Source organism: Tasmannia lanceolata, unplaced genomic scaffold, assembly GCF_043159265.1.
Source record: "Tasmannia lanceolata isolate RefF3 unplaced genomic scaffold, GAP_Taslan_0.1 ptg000018l, whole genome shotgun sequence".
NCBI lineage: Eukaryota > Viridiplantae > Streptophyta > Magnoliopsida > Canellales > Winteraceae > Tasmannia > Tasmannia lanceolata.
In genome coordinates, this window is record NW_027518695.1 from 21,664,294 (window position 1) to 21,682,980 (window position 18,687).

Genomic DNA, 18,687 nt, shown 5'->3' on the forward strand with positions numbered 1-18,687 from the left:
TGTTAAAATCTCCGAAGATGAGCCAGGGCAGATGCATACCTGTAGCAATTTGGGATAGGTGACTCCAAAGGGGTCTTCTATCGATGGGTTTGTTATGAGCATATACAGAAGTTACATAACACTGAATATTTGTTTGAAGGAATCTGATATGGCTATGAACAAATTGTTCATTTTCAGAGATGATATTCCCTTGAACCCGCTGAGGATTCCACAGAATCCAGATTCTGCCTCGAGAGGAGGAGGTATAATTTGCAAAGTGATTCCATGTTCCACATATTTCACCTATATAGTGAGGCATTTTATGTTGGGGAACATGCGTTTCAATGAGGCTAATAAAAGGCAGATTCTCTTTATGGATTAAATCTTTTACCTCTTTTCTTTTATTTTTTGTTCCCAATCCCCTGATGTTCCACATACCGAGCTTGATCATTGGGAAGGATTTTGAGGATGGAGATGGGCAGGCCTAGGCGGGCTAGCATTGGGTGAAGGAATTTCAGAAGATGAATTCTCAATGGATTTATCGAAGGGAGGCTTGAGGTTCAATGTCTCTGTTTCAAGAAGGTTCAGAGTTGGTGAGACAAGAAATTGGGTCTCTTCAGAATCGCTTCTCATCTTGACTGAGGGATCATTCTCTTCTTGGATGAAAATCTGAGATTCCTCCATTGGATTAGTCAATATGTCCCCAGATTGCTCGGCAGCTTCTTTCAAACTATCCAGGTCAGAGAGGGTTTCAAAGGAATTTTTGAGCTGAATGGTTGATTTTTCACCTTCCTGACAAATTTGATTCGGGGGGGGGGGGGGGGGGGGGGGGATCCATGGGAAGGAGAGGGTAAACTGGGGGATAAGTCTTGCTCTTCAGTGGCCTCTCCAATGTCTTTCTTTCCCACAGGTTTCCATTCCATCTGATTAGGTTTCGACAGCTGAAGGGATTGATTTTTGGGGCATCTCTGCAAAGAATGGCTGAAAGATTTGCAGTTGATACAAGAACTAGGTTTCCACTCATATTCCACAGATTGATCAACAATTCCAAATGGAGTATGGATGGGAATAAGATCTATCAATGGCTCTCCAGCTTCTACTTCTACGCAGAGTCGGGCAGAGCTTAGGCGTGAGGATTCTGCAGTTTTTGTGTCCATATAAAGAGGGGTGCCAATCGCACTACCAATTTTACTGATGCCATCCGAGTTCCAAAATTCAAGGGGGAGACCCGGAAGTTTAATCCAGACTGGGACAGTGGATAATTCTGGTTTTTCAAGAGGGATACCAGGGGACCATCTTCGAAGAATCAAGGGCCTTCCGGCATAAGAATGACCTTCAGTTTCGAGAATTTGGGTGCAATCCTCCTCACTGCTAAAACTGAAGAGATAGAAGCCATTTCGAAGACCAAAGACTTGGAGACTTCCCTTTAGTCTCCATTTTCTTTCGAGATTTGCTCTGAGTGTCAAGAAGTAAGGTCTTTTTCCCATGAAGAAACCTACAAGGGAATGATCCCATTTGTTGCTACCTTTGTTTACTTCCTCCATATCAAAAGAAATCTTTATCTTACCAGTCTCAACTTTTATAGGGGTAACTAATTTTAGTTTCGACTGGGTTGGATTTTCATTCTCAGGTTGGTTTTGCCGGGAGAATAAATTTTTCCATGGATGATTTGTGGGATTACCAGAGCCTTCTTCATGGTCCAATAGTAGTGGCGGGAAATCAGTTTTTGAAGTTACCAAAGGGCAGGAATAGATACCAGGGGAAGAGAAGGTATTCAAGTTTCTCGATGGGCCAAGGGCATCTGAGTTTCCCGCACATTTTTTGAGCTTTTCAATTTTTGTCGCCTCAACGAGTTTTTAATTTAGGGTGGGGGTGGGGGTGGGGGTGGGGCTGGGGAAGTGAGAGGGGAAGATCTGCCGATAGATGGTACATCAATAGAAGGATCAAGAATAGGATCTAGGAAAGAATAATCAACCAGGGTTGGACTCCCAAATTTGGAAACTGGGTTAAGAGGAGAGTTAGAGTTATCTAAAACAGGGGTGTCCTCTGGGATTCCATCTCCAGCCATCGACCTAGCTGGGAGGAAGAGGTCAAAGGTTGGAGGGGGAGGGGCAGGTTTAAGCGGTTGATGGGGATTTGACGATGTGGGCCGAGAAGAGGTAGGAGCAGATTTTGCAATCTTTTGCATTGAGGCTTGGCCAGGGATGGTTTAGGGAATATTTTATGCAGACAAGAGCCTTTTTTGAAATAGGTTGGTTCTGGAATGTTAGAGATCCTGGATTCAAAGGAGTTCTCTGGAATAAGGGAAGGGGATTTTCCAGCGATTGAGAGGCTTGAGGAGATGGTGGAATCTGTCCAATATTCTTTCTTGCACTCAATGGCTTTTTTCAGAGCGTCAATGTGCTGGAAGAAAACCGAATCTGGGTTCGGTTGTATTGGCCAGCATCGCTCATCAAATTCTCCCGGAGCAGAGACCCTCTTTCCAGGGTCAGGGGGTAAGCGATCCATTAAGGATAAATAGCAAGACTAACTGGTAAAAAGAGGGACGAGAAGGGCTTGGGCCCTTGCCTTCCTCTCTCTCTGTATATGCTTCTTCTTTGTTTTAATGGTCTTTTAATGGTGAAAAAGGCAAGTTGTTAACCATTAGTCATTTTTTACACATAAAAAAGCATTAAAGCCTGCCAGATTCACGTTAAAACGGGTGAGAATCATCCTCCCATCCGAGATTTAGGAAATCCAAAATTATAAAATCCGCACATCCAAACAGCACCTTAGCATCATTTTTCCTTTTCCATTTTCCCATTTTTGCTCTTATTATTAAGGATGAAGAACACATTTGGTAGACTTCGATGGCCAATTTCAACTTGAGACTTTGAATAGATCAAATTTCATATAACCCAGCATAAGGAAACCATTATTTTTCATGGCTCCACAATGCTAGTAAGAGTGAGGAACATAGGAACTAACCATCTGTGTCTATGTTATTTGAGCAAGCAACACTGAGCAAAATGAAAATTTTCTAAAAGGTCCTAAGCTTTTCTTCTTCAGAAAAAATAACAAGTCTCTGAATGTGGGATGCTTTCAAAATCCTAATTTGCTCAATTGAGAACTTAAAATGTTCATAATTTCCCTCACTCTTCAACACAAACTAGATTATAATGGCTGAAACTTTTTTCCCAACCTCAATTCATGCTTACCCATCTCTTCATTGGTTATAAATCAATTATTAAAAAAAAAAAGTAAACTAGAAATGGTATCTAACCAAGCCAGTGTATACTCCCAAATCACACAAAAACTAATAGAACCCACAAGGTGAGTTAGGATTGACAACTAAATCAAATCAGAACTGTATTTTGGCGTGTAGATCCAAAATTTTACACTAAAATGAGCTTTATAAAAGAGACCCAATAAAATAGAAAGATTTAGACACCGATTGACGCAATCTGCAATAGCAGAAAGCAGATTGCCTGGACGATATCTTGTGGGAAGAAAAACCCATTGTTCTATGTTTGAGAAAGGCTTCTAAAAAAGGCTAAAACAAAGCCATTTTCTCTCTCCCCCTTCTCATATTATCTCTATCTTCTTCTTCTTCCTATAAGAAAAGAAATATCAGAAATTCGGTAAGCGGTTTGTCGACTGAAATAAGCAACAACCGACCAGTTTTATTTCTGATTGATTTAGCTACAGCCACATTGGCAAATTCAAGAAATGGGTAACTGAATAGATACGCCCATCTCTTGGTACATGTAGCCACAAACAACAAAATCAATGTAAGAAAGACCATAAAAGAAAAAAACTAAAGCAAACCAGAAACCCTAAGAAGCACAAGAAATCAAACAATAAAGGCAAGGAAACTGAGCAAAAAGCAAAACCTAGAGCAACCCAGAAACCCTAATGCTCAGGCAACCCCAAGAAAACAAACGCCAAAGCAAAGGATACAAGCCCTAGGTTTTACTAATGAACACTTTATATAGGAACCCTGAAACCCCAAGAAATCAAACCTTACCTCAGTACTGACCATGGTTGAGTTCAGAGAGTCCGGTTACTAGTTCTCATGACCATTAAAGTTTGTAGTTCAACCCAATTTTAGGCATACATATGGGCCGATGAGAGCATGTGATGGTTCCTGAAATTCACGAGATCTCCTCTAGATGAAAAAATGACTATGATCCAATCGACACATGGCAGATGTGTCTGCTGATCGGGACTGTAGATTTGATGGGCCACACAGGGTAACATGTGGGTCCAGGTCTAATGTTAAACTTAAGATGTAAAATGGTGGGATCCGCTATAATGTATGGGTTTGGGTGGAAATGATGTTCTCTTGTAAAATGGTGATCCCCACCTACGTTGTCCATGAGTATAAAATGGTGGGTTCCACCCCCTTAAAAAACATTAGTTGTAAAATAGTAGGCCCCACTCATGCTATTCATGAGGTGTAAAATGATTCAATGAAAAAAAAATGAAGGGAAATGAGACATCCGCCCCTTTTATCACGGGGAACAGCCCGTGTCAGTGTATCGATGAGTAAAGAGGGGTTGTTGTACTTACGTCAGAAGAATTCAATGCCCCTGATTGCCACAAACACTGACAGGGATGTTCCTGGTGATCAAAGGGGCGGATATATCATTTCCCTAAGGTTCTGTTCACTTGCGTCCCCTGTAAAGCAAATCCCTGGAAAACAACCTCTCTTTTCCTTGAGAAGACCTTACAAGATAGAATTCTGGTGTTCACTTGCTTCCCAGTGAAAATAGAATTACATATGTGGAATTTCTGCAATAAGTCACAAAATGACACGGAAAAACCCATTTCCCCCCCCCCCCCCCTTTAGGGATTTCAGTTCCGACAAAAAACACACGGATTTTGTTTCCTTGGGAAACTAGTGCAAAAAAAACGGCAATCAATTTTCCTGAAAACCTTTTCCTGTGCGAGTGAACAGTCCAAGGAAACCTTTTCCTGCTCAGATTCCCTGGATTTCTTTTCCTAATGCCACATCAGATTCCCAGAAAACATTTTCTTTTCCTTTCCTGGAAAACAAGTGAACAGAGCCTAAATGAATGAGGGGAGAGATTCACATTTCCTATGTACTATGAGAGGAATGATAGAACAAGGATATCTATATTATAGGAGGAATGATAGAACCAAGGCTCCCTTGCATAAAGAGATGGAAAAGGGTGCCCCATTGTGTTTGGCACTGACCACGCTGCGACACGGAACCTATGGGCCTACGAAAAGCCTTCAAGCGAATCCCACCACATGGCAAGACACATCACACCCAAGCTATAATGATCCTTTCGGCCAGCACGGTAACTCCTTCCAACACGATACCTCCACAAATCATATGCCAACCCATTTCATCAATAAGAGGTCGCCGGAGAACCCTTGGAATGAAGCAACACCAAAGTCAATTATGGCACTCCTTGCAACGTCCCATTGGCGGCTAGAGCCATCCCTACAAAAGTTGGACAGATCGGCAGAACCGATAAATGAGCCAATACTAGCTTTCCCTTCATCCTTCATGGAAACTCCATCTATAAAAGGGAAACCCACGGTTAGAGCAAAGGAGGCTAAGGTATGCATAGGAAACCCCTTGTTTTGTGCCTGGTTCCATCGTTTACCTCCAGAGTTGACTTGAGTGTAGAAAGGTTTCCCTGGAGTTCCCAACTCCGGGAAGCCTTAATCCTTTGTCTGTGAGCATAGGTCCTCTCTAGATAATCTTGTAGAACCGCGTTCATCAGAGCATAGTAAGGAAGGGCCCACTCGCGCGCGCTTAAATCGGATTTGAACGACAACACATTGGAACCACCTCATTCTCAGCAACCAATTAAAAAACTTTCCAAAAACCACTCTCTCGTTTGTGTCTTGCCTATCTCTTGGCCTTAAAATCAGCACCACAATTTGAAAATAAGATGTTACTCTTCTTGGAGATTGATCAATTCTATCGGCCGCTAGAGATATTTCAGGCGGCCCTACACATCATCATCAATGGCAGCCGGCAAGTGATCTAAGGTGGGGTTCAGGTCCCACTTACAGTTTTGGAAGGATTCAGATTGTAAAACCGATTACTGAAAATGAGGTGTTTCTAATAGGGCGGCCTTTTTTGAACCTTTATGCAAGGGCGCCCTTGCTTCTATCATTCCTTAAGAAATAAAAAAAAAAAAGAAAAAGAAAAAGGATCGGAATAAAAAACAGGAGGAATGATGAATTGAAGGCAATTTGTTGAAATAGACCAATGGGAGCGCCCTCGTAGCTGGTTTTTCCGAGGGCGCATTTCACCCTACCATTCCTCAAAAAATAGATGCAAAATCTAGGGAAGTGATATTTACGCCCCTTTTCATCACCAGGGACTAAGGGTGTCAATTTTGGCTCGGGCTCGGAAGCTCGCTCGAGCTCGGCTCGAATCCTTAACGAGCCGAGCTGAGCCCGAGTTAGGCCAGGCTCAGCTCGTTAAGGCTCGTTAAGAATTTAATATATTTAAATATATATATTATATATTAATATATACATTAAAAGGGTTGTCCATGGAGTGAAAGCGGGGGGGGGGGGGGGGGGGCAAAATATGTCACTTCATTTTTGGAACCCCATTTGTTACTAGGACCACCCCCTATAGTGTAAAAAAAGTAGTCAAATTACACTAGTAGGGCTGTCCAGGGAAGATGAGGGGTGTGAACATAATATAACCCGAGCTCGGTAAGGCTCGCGAGCCTGGCCGAACCGAGCCCGAGCCTCACTTGTGAGCTTAACGAGCCGAGCCGAGCCTGGCCAAGCTCGGCTCGGCTCGGTTCGTTTACACCCCTACCAGGGACACCTGGTGCCAATATACCAATGACTTAAGGGGGCCTAATGTACTTGATGTCAGAAGAATCTAGTGGCCTTGATTGCCACGTACACTGGCGTTGGGTGTCCTTGGTGATGAAAAGGGGCATAAATATCACTTCCCAAAATCTATCCTTCTTTGCTTTCCTTTTCACCGAGGAGACAACCAAACAGAGCCTAAAGTGTATTTTTTGAGGATTGTAATTGTCTTTCTTTTTAGTTTTTCACTTTATTAAAAGTATGGTATGGCCCGCACCATAAGGTGATCCAAACCGTCCATTAAATGGGCCACAGCCTAAATAGGTTGTGCCTCAAAAATCACTTCCATAGGCTGATCCTAACCCTCCGATCTGAATGTTAGAGGGTTGATCCTAACTAGGGCTGCAACTCGAGCCGGGTTTTACCCGACCCGAAAATAGCCTGGGTTGGGTTCAGGTTTCATGGGTTTTGGGTCGAGCCGGGTTGAGCATTCAAAAGCCCGCATGAATCTCGGGTCGAGCCGGGTTTGAAGGGGCCCGACCCGACCCAACCCGAGTTACATAAGTTATAGTATGTACATTTTTTTCTATTGTTAGTTAAAAGTTAAAAGTGAAAACCCACGTACCCACTGTTACTGTATGTGAGTGTAATTTCTGCTTCTATAAGTTGAGTTGATTCAGGTGTTTGATTCAGCATTGTTTGATTGTAATTACAACATTGTTTAATTACAGCACTGTTTGATTCAAGTGTGATGTGAGTGTAATTACATCATTGTTTGATTCAAGTGTAATGTGAGTGTAATTTCTGCTTCTATGAGTTGAGTTGCCTTGCCAAACAAGAATTTTCCTTAAAAAATTGCGTCAACGTGAAAAAACCCGACCCGACCCAAACCGACCCGAGATTTATCATGGGTAGGGCCGGGTTTGGGAATCGTGGGTTTTCCGAAAAAAAACCAGACCCGACCCGACCCGAGATATTTCTCGGGTATGGTTGGGTTCTCCAAAACCTGACCCGCCCGACCCGAGTTGCAGCCCTAATCCTAACCCTCTTTAGGGTTGATCCTAACACTCTTTAGATCGGAGGGTTAGGATCAACCTATGGAAATAATTTTTGGGGCACAACCTATTTAGGCTGTGGCCCATCTAATGGACGGTCTGGATCATCCTATGGTGCGGGCTATGGTGCGGGCCATACTGTACTTTTAATAAAGTGAGGAGTGCCCTCATCAAAAGACAGTAGTGCTGAAAACATTTCCCTTAAATAAAGGAGTGGAGTGCATCTATCAAAAGAAAGGGCATATCAACACCCAAAAGAAACCTCTCTCTCTCTCTCTCTCTCTCTTCCCATTGGTTTTCAACGCTATCAACCGATCCACTCTGCCACCGGCCCACCGCCACCCGCTGGTAATGGAGGCCGTGGGGGCCCGATTAGGAAGGTCTTCGACCCGGTATGGCCCAGCAATCGTATTCAGTGGGCCCGTCCGGAAATGGAAGAAGAAGTGGGTCCCAATATCACCATCCTCTTCTTCAAACCCTCCTCCCTCCTCAAGCACCACCAATGGCAACAACACCTCCCATCTCCTTCTCTACAAGTGGGCTCCACTCTCTCAAACCAACAATACCAACAATTCTGGCAAAGATGATGCCGCTACCGTGCCGGACGAACCGCCACGAAGGAAGTTCCGATACGTTCCGGTACGAAGACGATATATCCTTCCCTCTTGATGGGTTTTTTTTTTTTTTGGTTATTGCTTGTTTTAAATTTGGTTTTTTGTTAGAGTTTTAGTTTTGGGTTAGCCATAGTGGTTGATTTGGGGCTGTTGATGTGTAGAGACTGAAAAGGTGAATGGGTTTCAAGAATTTTTGTATTTTGGATATGGGTTTCTGTTTGATTGTAGTATTGTGGATGGGTTTGGATGGTTAGGGTTGTGGAGTTTAGGTTTAGCTAGGGTATTAGTTCTAGGGTTGTGTGGTTTGGGTGAGATTGGATTTGGAGATTATTTGATTTTGGATTTGGGTTCTTGTTGGATTGCAATATTATGGGATTGTATGACAAGGGTTTTGGTTTACCTAAGATTTTAATTTTCTGTTGGGTGCTGTGGAGGACATTGCTTGATTTAGAAGCTTGTTGTTATGTGATTTTGGATTTGCCTAGGGTTTCATTCTGACTATGGTTTTGTGAAAAAATGGGTTGGGTGAGATGGGCCTGGAGATATTAGCTTCTAGATTTGTGTTTTCGGTTTGATAACATTGTTATTTCTTGGCTTGTAGAACTTTATCATTTTTTTGAATGGTAAAGAATTAAATTAATAAGGCAACGATCTTACATGCTGAAAAGAGATTGATGATCATGCCACTCGATCCAATATCTCATCAACTCACTGTGCGAAACTCCATTGATGAGAAAGACTTCTTAGACATTTTATAGCATTGGGGGAGTCTCCTTCCACTATCACCCGATCAAGAATATTCGGCTCGAGGAGCCTTATCCTTGATGCAACTGTTAGAATCAGTTTTCCTTTTTCCTATTCTGCTAATTTAGATTGTTTTCTTTATTTAAGTTATTGCAATATTTAGGATTTCCTTATTTTCCTTTTCATATTCTAATGATTTATGTTTCCTTATTTTGCTTCCCTTAATTTCTATATAATCTAGATGCCGTATGGCTATTCAGCAGGGAATAATCACAATTAGTGCAATTAGCATATTGGAGGTCTAGTTTCCTCAAATTAACTCATTGGAGGCCTGAGTTTCCTTGAATTAACTCATTCCTTCCCTTTTCCCTATCATCTTCTTCCCTATTTTCTTTTATGATAGAATGGTGTTCTATCAAGTTGGTATCATAGTGGTTTACTGGTAGATGCCTCTTACTCGCAGTCAAAAGAACAAGATCGGTATCAAAGATTTGAAGGCTTATTACATGGCTGTCGGGAACAAGAATGGTTCGTCATCAGAAGAACAAGCCTTGGAAGCGAAGTTGGATGCAAAGATAGATTCAAGATTCCAAGCTTTTGAAGAGAAAATAATGAAGATGTTTAGAGAATTAGCCTATCAAATTCCGAATCCTCCTCAAGTGATGACCATCCAAGATAGACATGATCTTGTGTCTGAATCTACTATTGTGCTCAAGGATCAGTTTGAACAAGGGGGTATAAACTTTCGTGATCGTCGAATCAATGAACCTGATAATCGAGGTGGCGAAACGTTTCTCGATCGAGATCAAAATTTTCGTCGGATTAAAATCGAGTTTCCGCCTGGGGATGGTAGCGATCCAATTGGCTGGGTGTCTCGAGCGGAGCGATATTTTCGATTCCATTAGACGGCGAAGGATCTCAAGGTCGTAATCGCTTCTATCAATCTCGAGGGAGATGGTACTCAATGGTATGATTTGTTTGAAGCAACTTGTCATGGAATTCTTACTTGGGAGGAATTCGTAGAGGGTCTATTATTTCGTTTTGGCTCATCTGAGTACAAAGATGTCCGTGGCGAGCTAGCAAAAATACAGCAAACAACAACTATCTTGGAGTATCAAGGTCGGTTTGAACGACTCTCAAATCGAGCCAGAGACTGGTTAGAGCCACAGTTGGTTGGGACGTTTGTCGCAGGACTCCGTCCTGACATTAGGTGGGAAGTCAAGATGTATCGTCCTCGCACGATGACGACGGCTATCTCTTATGCGCGATTGCAGAAGGAAAGACTAAATGAAGATAATCGACGTTCGTATGATGGCTTTACTGGCCAACCCCCTGGTCTTCTTTGAGAAGGTCCCATTGAATCCACGGGTCATAACATGCATGTGAAGCGGTTGACTGAAGAGGAACTCAAGGACCGAACGAGTAAGGGGCTATGTTGGCACTGTGATGAGAAGTGGCATAAGGGTCATCGTTGCGGAAAAACACGGTTGCTGATGATCGAGCCAGCTAGCTATTCCAACGCCGATGATGAGGATTATCAACCTTGAGGACAAAGTTGAAATTAAGGGCGGAGGAATGTTAGGATCACTTTCCTTTTTTAGAAGATTTTCATTAAGCTAGATTTCCATATTGCACTAGATTTCTATTTTCTCATTTCCTATTCTACTGATCTATATTTCCTATTTTGCTATCCTTATTTTCTATAAGATGTAGATGCTGTATGGCTTTTTGGGCAAGAAATAAAATCGCGTTTAGTGCTTGGCACGTCGGAGGTCGAGTTTCCTAGAATTAACTCATTGGAGGTATGAGTTTCCTCGAATTAGCTCACTTTCTTCTCTCTTTTTCTCCCAATCTATCAATATTCTTCTTTATTTTCTGTTTGATAGAACGGTGTTCTATTAGCAACACTCTAATCTCCGTCTCATTGGAGTTTGTGATTCCAACGGGACCTGAAAACGCTTAGATGGTTGCACCCTCATGATCACGAAGGAGCCTCCCTGTACTCATCGGCCTTGGATTTCCCATGCTTGAACCATCGAAGTTCAACTTGAAGATTCCCTTCCCTGGAGGTATCCATGCTTGCTCTACGATCACCCTGTGTTCCCTACTGCTGCATACCTCAGACCAACCACTCCATAAATCATGCGCTGAAACAAACCTGAAGCTGGGGAGAGCCTTATCCCATGCAATGTTAAGTGCTTTAACCTTAATATATAGGGAATGCAAGGTTTTGGCTTTCGTCTCTTTCCAAAGCACCCAGATTGTAGTGAGCAGTACTTCATTCTATGTCACTACCTTTTTTCCACCAGGGAGCATATGCCCAACTTTCCAAAACCTCTAAAAGTTTGGAAGGGAACACCCATGAAATCGAAACCTACCTAGGATTCTGTTCCACACATATCTGAATGTCTTGCAATGTATGAACCAGTGGTTAAAAATGCGGATACAATGCGGGACGCGGTCGAAGAAAATTGTAGTCGACGCGGCCGAGTACTCGATTGACGCGGCCGGGTACTCGGTTGACGTGGACATAATTCGGGAGGGTCAAAGAAGTTCTTATTGACTCTGTAGAGCAAAACACGGAACACGAAAGCAGCAGAATGCAGCCAAGGTAAAACTATGGTATAAACCAAGGTTTTAAATTTCGACCGAAAGTGAATAGGGTGTACCCGAAATGGTATAAACTTTCAACCGAAATTTTGAAATTTCGAATGCAGCCAAGGTAAGACTATGGTATGAACAAAGGTTCTAAATTTCGACCGAAACCCGAAATTTCGGGTTTCATCCCAAAAATGGATTTTCCCCGTTATTTAATAATATCCTGAAATTTCAGGCGAAATACCGAAATTTTCTGTGAAATAAAATATTATTTTATTGGCTTTCGTAGATTTTGCACGAAATTTCAGCCGAAAATTTCAGTTTCGGTGAGGACCGAAACGCTTTCCGAAACCGAAATTTGACACCTTGGTATCAACATGTGGTTCATTGACTCTCCCGCCTCCACACATCACACAATGATCAATGATCCACGTGTTCCGGTTACAAAGGTGATCCATTGTTAAGATCTTGTCCGCTGGCCACTCGAAGGCGTGAACTTTAGGAGGGGCCGGTATGTTCCACACTTTTGCCACTAGCGAAGCTGAAGGATTAAGTGCAATCAGCTAATAGAATGATTTGAAGTTGAACGTCCCAGAAGAGCATTGGATCCAGACCCTTTTGTCGACCCTCAACTTATTTATATAGCAAGCCGCAAGCATTTCTAATAGTCCCATCCTCATGTTGCTCCAAGCAATCTTTAACCCATGCCACCTTCTCAGTCATCAAAGCAAACAAGCCTAGGAAAGCTTCTTTTAGAGAAGCCTCTCCACACCACTTATCCTCTCAAAAATTGATTCGCTCCCCTGAATACACTCTGAACCTAATACCTTATCTGTTGTTTTAGAATATCCCTCCATACTGTCACTCCTCACTGCCTATACCTGTGGTCAGACATCCATTTTCCCATAAAGGCACCATACTTCAATAATCTTCACCCATAAATTGCCGCTTTCTTACCCAAACCTTCATAACCACTTCCCAAGCAGAGCCTTATCAACCTCATTTAATAAGAGGCTTGTAGAGCTCCATCTTTATCATCATAGCGTGTCATCAATAATTTCATTTATATTATTATCATAATTTCTATTTTTTTGCTAAATGTCTATTTAATATGAGCATCAAAGGTTTGAGATAGATCAATTGAGCTTTCCCACTTATCATTCAAGTAAATCCATAATCTCCTCGATAAACAGGAACACCCAACAAAACTTGATGTAAGAAGCTCAATGTCTGTAAATAGCCCAGAGCATGAATCCCCATGGGCCGCATACAACCCATTTAATTTTAACCATTTAATGGTGGTGACTCAAATTCTTGAGCTTTTAACCTCCTTGAGACATTTGAAAATCAAACCAAGCTGCTTTTACTTCTTCATCGATCACTTGACATTGCAAGAACCTGCATTGGCAAAATGACTCCTCCATTAGGTTCAAAGATGGTTCCCTCGTAACCGGAAACCCTAATGCTAGCAGAAGAGTCGCCTTGTACTTTACTACTACATTCAAAATTGAGTCCGAGGCAGCCGATTGGTGGGCATCATCCAGACATCCTGATGCCCCTAGAAGGGGATAGGTCTAAGCGGAGCGAAAAGGGTTTTCCATGAGATGGGAAAGGAGAACTATTAACCTCACACTCCGGAAAATGGAATTCAGCAAATATTTTCTTATATGGAGTCATATTATATGTGTGGATTACATATAGATTTGATATGGATCCTTTTTTTTTTATTCCTTTGGCCAATCGATCTTCCAATATGCTAGTTTCAACGACTCTCGTTCCTTACATTTCTTTCGAGACTGAGAGATTTGAACCTTGTTCCTACATGACCCGATCAATTCGATTAGGCACTCTCCGTCTATTTTCATTGTTCAACTCCTCACGGACAGAAAAAGATTGCAGTCAGTTTGATAATGATCGAGTGACATTGCTTCTTCGGTCCGAACCAAGGAATCCGTTAGTTTTGCCACTTCAGGTCTTTTAACTGAAATGCATCAATCCGCAAAGATAAACCAATGATTCGTCATTGGAGTAGATAGCAAGAACCATTTCATCGGACATGCAGTTCATCAAAATTCAAGATCTAATAAACCAAAAAATTCAAATGAATCTTCAAATTAACGATTTTTTGGCTCCCGAATATCCAACTACCAATTAATTCCTTATAACGTGCTCTATTTTATACGATTGGCGGGCATTGTCCCAACTCCCAATTAGAAACTACATAGTTAAGAGAGATTTCCTTAAATTTATTGTCTTCGCATCTCGTTCGGATACCCCACTATTATTTAGTGAATGTGTTAATATTTCTGCATACTCTATAATTAGTGGGGAAAGCACTGTCTGGTAGAACCACAGTAACTCAACTCAACCTTCAGGCAAGTCCGGAGCTGACAGTGGTGGCAGTATAATTCCGCCAAGATTGCATTGACATAACTGGGGTTTTGGCTGTTACTACTTGGGTTTTGGTATTTTTGAATAACTTCTCAATTCTCATGCTACTATCCTCGACTACCACGGTCCTGGTGAACTGACTGTGGTTCACGTGGCACAGATCCTGCTCGCCACCCACACATGACACAAGTGCAAGCAATCAGAATTTCACTAATCAATGGGCCCCTCCATGGATGGGCCATAGTAAACTCTTATTAGTCAGACTGTTGCCATCTAATCTGTGGCACTGAATGTGAACCTGTAGCAACTTTTGTGACACCAACTCATTTAGGTCATGTCTGGCAACCATGAATTTTTTTTCATGATAAATAAGTTTCTCCAAGTGGTGAGATAGGGTAGGGCGGGTGGGTGGAGATTGAGGGCACAAATGAAGAGAGGGTGAGAAATGGCTAAAAATAAGGAAAAAAACAATCATATTTTGGGCCAGAGTTTTTGTTTCCTTGTATTTTAGGCTTTTCTTACCCCTTGCCTCACTCAATCCCTTTCGCATCTATCTCTCTCCCTCACCATTGGGTAAGCTAATATTCCAGGAAAAAAAATTCATGGTAGCCAAACGTTCTATGATCGTTTTTTTTTTTTTGAAAAATAACTAGCTTCCATTTGAGCTGTCCATTCCTATACAATTGATTAGATGGCTAGCACTTTCCAACTGGTGAAATTTTTTGACTTGTGGCCATCCATCTTGGGCCCCTCAATAGGTCAGTCGTAATTGCACTAACATGTGCCATGTGGCGAGGCTGAGTGCACCCCAAGACGGTACACTGGACGTGCACTGGATGATAGAACTCATCTCGTACTTTATGTTTTCTTATTTGTGTTCTTTTTGTTATTATTGTTATCTTCATCATTTTGCTTGAAGATTTGTTACTTGATGTTTATTCAATAACTTGGAAATGCAGGTTTCTGTAATAGAAGAACAGAACGAAGAGGCTGCCACAAATGTTGATGACGATGACACTAAGCCAAGTGATAGCGTTATAAATGATCCATCTCCTATGGCAACCAAGAGTGATGATTCTGGTGGAAAACCTGATGTGAATGATGTACCAATGGAAGAAACTCAGGTGATAGTCAAACCTTTTTCTTCAATAAAGCGGTCTGTCTTCTGTCTTCATTTTATTTATTTCCTTAGTGACTTATACTGCAATCATCATTTAAAATATATATGGGATTTGCTAGCGTCCATCGCAGAAGGCATTTCACGGATGGCCTGTTGCACGTGAGAGCAGCCACTTTTCAGCAGATTTTGTCTTCATTCATGAGGTGGCTGCTTTCTCATGCAACAGGCCATCCGCAAAATGCCTTCTGCAATGGACGCTAGCAAATCCCTATATGTGTGTCTCCATTCTGGTTCCTAGAGGAACTTCAGTCCTCCAGATTGTTCTTTGTTCAGGACCGCTTCCCCTTCCCAACTTCTCTGCTCCCCATAGAAGGTGGGTTTTGCTTGGTTTCTAGTTCTGGTTTTGCTTGCTTATTATTTTTATTTTTTAAAATTTTAACAAGTGAATAAACATATGCATAGGGGAACACAGAAGTACTAATAGAGCCTGTCTCCAAAAATGTCCATCTGTGTTTCTTCATTGTGAATATGTGAAAGTTTCCTATTCTCAAAGTTCGAAAAAATAGGGTTCATTTTGTGAATTTTGAAAGAAATCTCAGAGGAGAATTTCCATGATGATAAAACCTTCAGGTTTTCTCTTGCCGTGAATTCAGCTTTATCCCTTCCAATATTTTATGCCAATTGTCCCTGTAAGTTCCCACCAAGAAAATTACATTGGTGTAACTTCTGTACTTTTTTTGTTCTTTATTGTAATTTGCATGCTCTGTTTTGAATGGTAGCAAAAAGTTTATTAAAAACAAAAGGGAAATAGCTCAAGACCGAGATGACTGATATACAGGAATGGAAAAGAACAGAGAGAAGAAAAATACATACTAAAACAGCCCTCCCGAAAAGGAAAAGTTAGATTCTAAAGAACAAGATCTCAAGAAGGGAGGAAATCAAATAGCTCCAATCCCTCATTAGAAACCCCATCCCTGGCTAACCTATATTGGCTTTACCATGGGCAGACCTCCTTTTTTTTTTCTATTCTTTTTTTCTTTTGGTAGGTAAGCTGGGATTGAACCTACGACCTCAAGGTTGAGATGCAAGGTCTCATCCATTGAGCTACAGGCCCAACCCGGGCAGACTTCTTGGCCTGCTGCAATTTGCATGCTTTTCTGCCACAGATCTTAGGCATTTCCGTTGATGATGATGCTTGCAAGAGGCAATTGAAGCTTTTCCTTTATTTTGCTTTTTGAACAACATTGAAGTTACTTCATGGCAATGCCTGATATGAGTTGTTAATGGAAGTCTTAATCCACATTATATTCTAGGCTTCCTCCAAGGGTCAATCGGCACCACAGGACCTAAATGAAACTAGTCTGGATTTGAGCTTGGGACTGAAAGCACGCAACGAAGGTAATGATCCAAGAATGTCAGATCAAAGTGAAGGTGGTCAGCTAGAGAGATTAAGCTCAGGTGGGGATATTGAGATGAAGCCTGCGACAAATTCAGAAGGCGAAAACAGAACAAAAAGGAAGTCCATGGTACCTGACTTAGAAATGAGAGTGTAAGTTTCATTGCACAGTTTCTTTCTTTCATAGTGTTACCTTCTTCAGGTCCATTGATGTACTATCACCTTCATTTCTTGCATGGATTGGCTGTCATTCCATGCCCAGCTCACACCCAGTATGTGAAGCTTTTCAATCAAATGATGTTATTGAGCATGTTTCCCATATCTTTGAGAAACAAGTGGGATATTTCTTTACAAAATTTTGCTTAATTTCATAGCAATTCTGCCTAGAGAAAACAATGTGATCTTTGTTGGTCAGCTTATGTCTCTGCTGTATTGAGAATTTGAAATGAGACTAAATTATGGTTTCCTTATTTCTTCTTTAGCTGCAGAAGCCTCAATCCCTAATATTAAGATGGCTGTTAAAATACTGACAAATACTTGGCCCGGGGAATTTCTTAGAAAGGGTGTATCAGAAAAATGCATATGTAAAATATATTGTAAAAGATACATTTAAGAACATAATTAGAACAACAAATAATTTCACGAATCTGTCACTGTATTTTTGTGATATTTTTGCGGTAAAAAAATAAAAATAAAAATAAAATATAAAGATATCTTGATGATTTTTCAAAATCTTGGGAAATTTTCTTATTATGTTGTTTGATAAAAAAAAAGAGTAAACTGTCGTCATAGTTCTGAAAGGGAAATGATTTTAGCACTCCAATGTTTTGATAAACACGGGCTCCTATGGTTGTCGTGTAGTATTTAAAGGGTTTTGACAAACATGTTGTCGTGTAGTATTTAAAGGGCTTTAAGAGCTTTTTGAGAACCTTTAAATACTACATGACAAACGTGGGAGCACATGTTTATCAAAACATTGGAGCGCTGAAATCATTTCCCTTTTGAAAATGTAGATATTTTGACTGATTGTTAAAATCTCTTGGATGAACATGAGAGAGAGAGAGAGAGAGAGAGACTTCCCAGCCCAAAAGAAACTTCCCAGCCCATTTCCCAATCAACCAAAAACAATTCTTCCCTTCTCCAGATACTCGAGGACAAGTACAAAAAGCAATGAAGGATATCACTTAAAGCGAAAGACTTGAGTCTCTCAATCTAAAGGGAATCGACTTCAATGCAATTGCTCCGTAGCTTCCATGAAATTCATTTAAATTAGAGTCCAACAATCGGTTGACCCGTCACAATCGGTTGGCATAATCTTAAACTAACAGGGCTTAAAGAGTTGGTGTTATTTAATAATCATTTATACTTCAACAGGTAGTGTACATTTCATTTGGTAGCCATGTGGTTCGGTCACATGAGCAGATGAGTATTTTTATTAACTATCAAGTTACAACTTACAAGCTACGATTGACAGCTGAGATTTCCCAATAAGTCTAATCTTGTGGTCACATTTTGATAGGCCATTGGGCCCACTGCCCCATCACAGAGAGTTGGTAGATTTGAGTAAAAGAAAAAAGAAGAAGAAGCAAACTACTTCCTCTCACAATCATAAGTAACTTAACCAGGATACCACATATGGATCTCGTCAAACCTTCTTTGTCAAGCATTCCTATATGGGTTAGGCTACCTGAGCTCCACTTGAAGTTTTTGGACTCAAAGGGGGATCAGCAAAATAGCCAGTGGCATTGGGAAGCCTCTCTACATAGATTCTAGTACAGCTGAGGGGTCAAGACTCAATTATGCAAGATTCTGTGTGGAAGTTGATGTTGATGCTCCAGCTTACCCATCAAAAAAAAAAAAAGTTTTACTTAACCAATATGTATTAAAGATCATGGACCTTTGGATGCAAAAATGCCCAAACTAAAATGGTTCAAGTTGGGCATTTATATTGCAGTTTTCACAAAAAAATGCGAGATTTTATATGGTGTAAGCCCT

General features: G+C 41.2%; 1 protein-coding gene and 1 non-coding gene across 2 annotated transcripts; one reads left to right on the forward strand and one right to left on the reverse strand.

Moving 5' to 3' along the window:
• Nucleotides 1-3,583: 3,583 nt before the first annotated feature.
• LOC143852098 (small nucleolar RNA snoR109) lies at nt 3,584-3,669 on the reverse strand. Its single transcript, XR_013236678.1, has one exon. It is a non-coding gene; the product is annotated as a small nucleolar RNA snoR109 (small nucleolar RNA).
• Nucleotides 3,670-8,058: 4,389 nt separating this feature from the next.
• Nucleotides 8,059-17,173, forward strand: LOC143851424 (uncharacterized). Its single transcript, XM_077360849.1, has 3 exons — nt 8,059-8,468; nt 15,136-15,300; nt 16,610-17,173. The coding sequence occupies exons 1-3, from the start codon at nt 8,181-8,183 to the stop codon at nt 16,847-16,849; spliced, it is 693 nt and encodes a 230-aa protein (XP_077216964.1). The 5' UTR covers nt 8,059-8,180; the 3' UTR covers nt 16,850-17,173.
• Nucleotides 17,174-18,687: the final 1,514 nt, after the last annotated feature.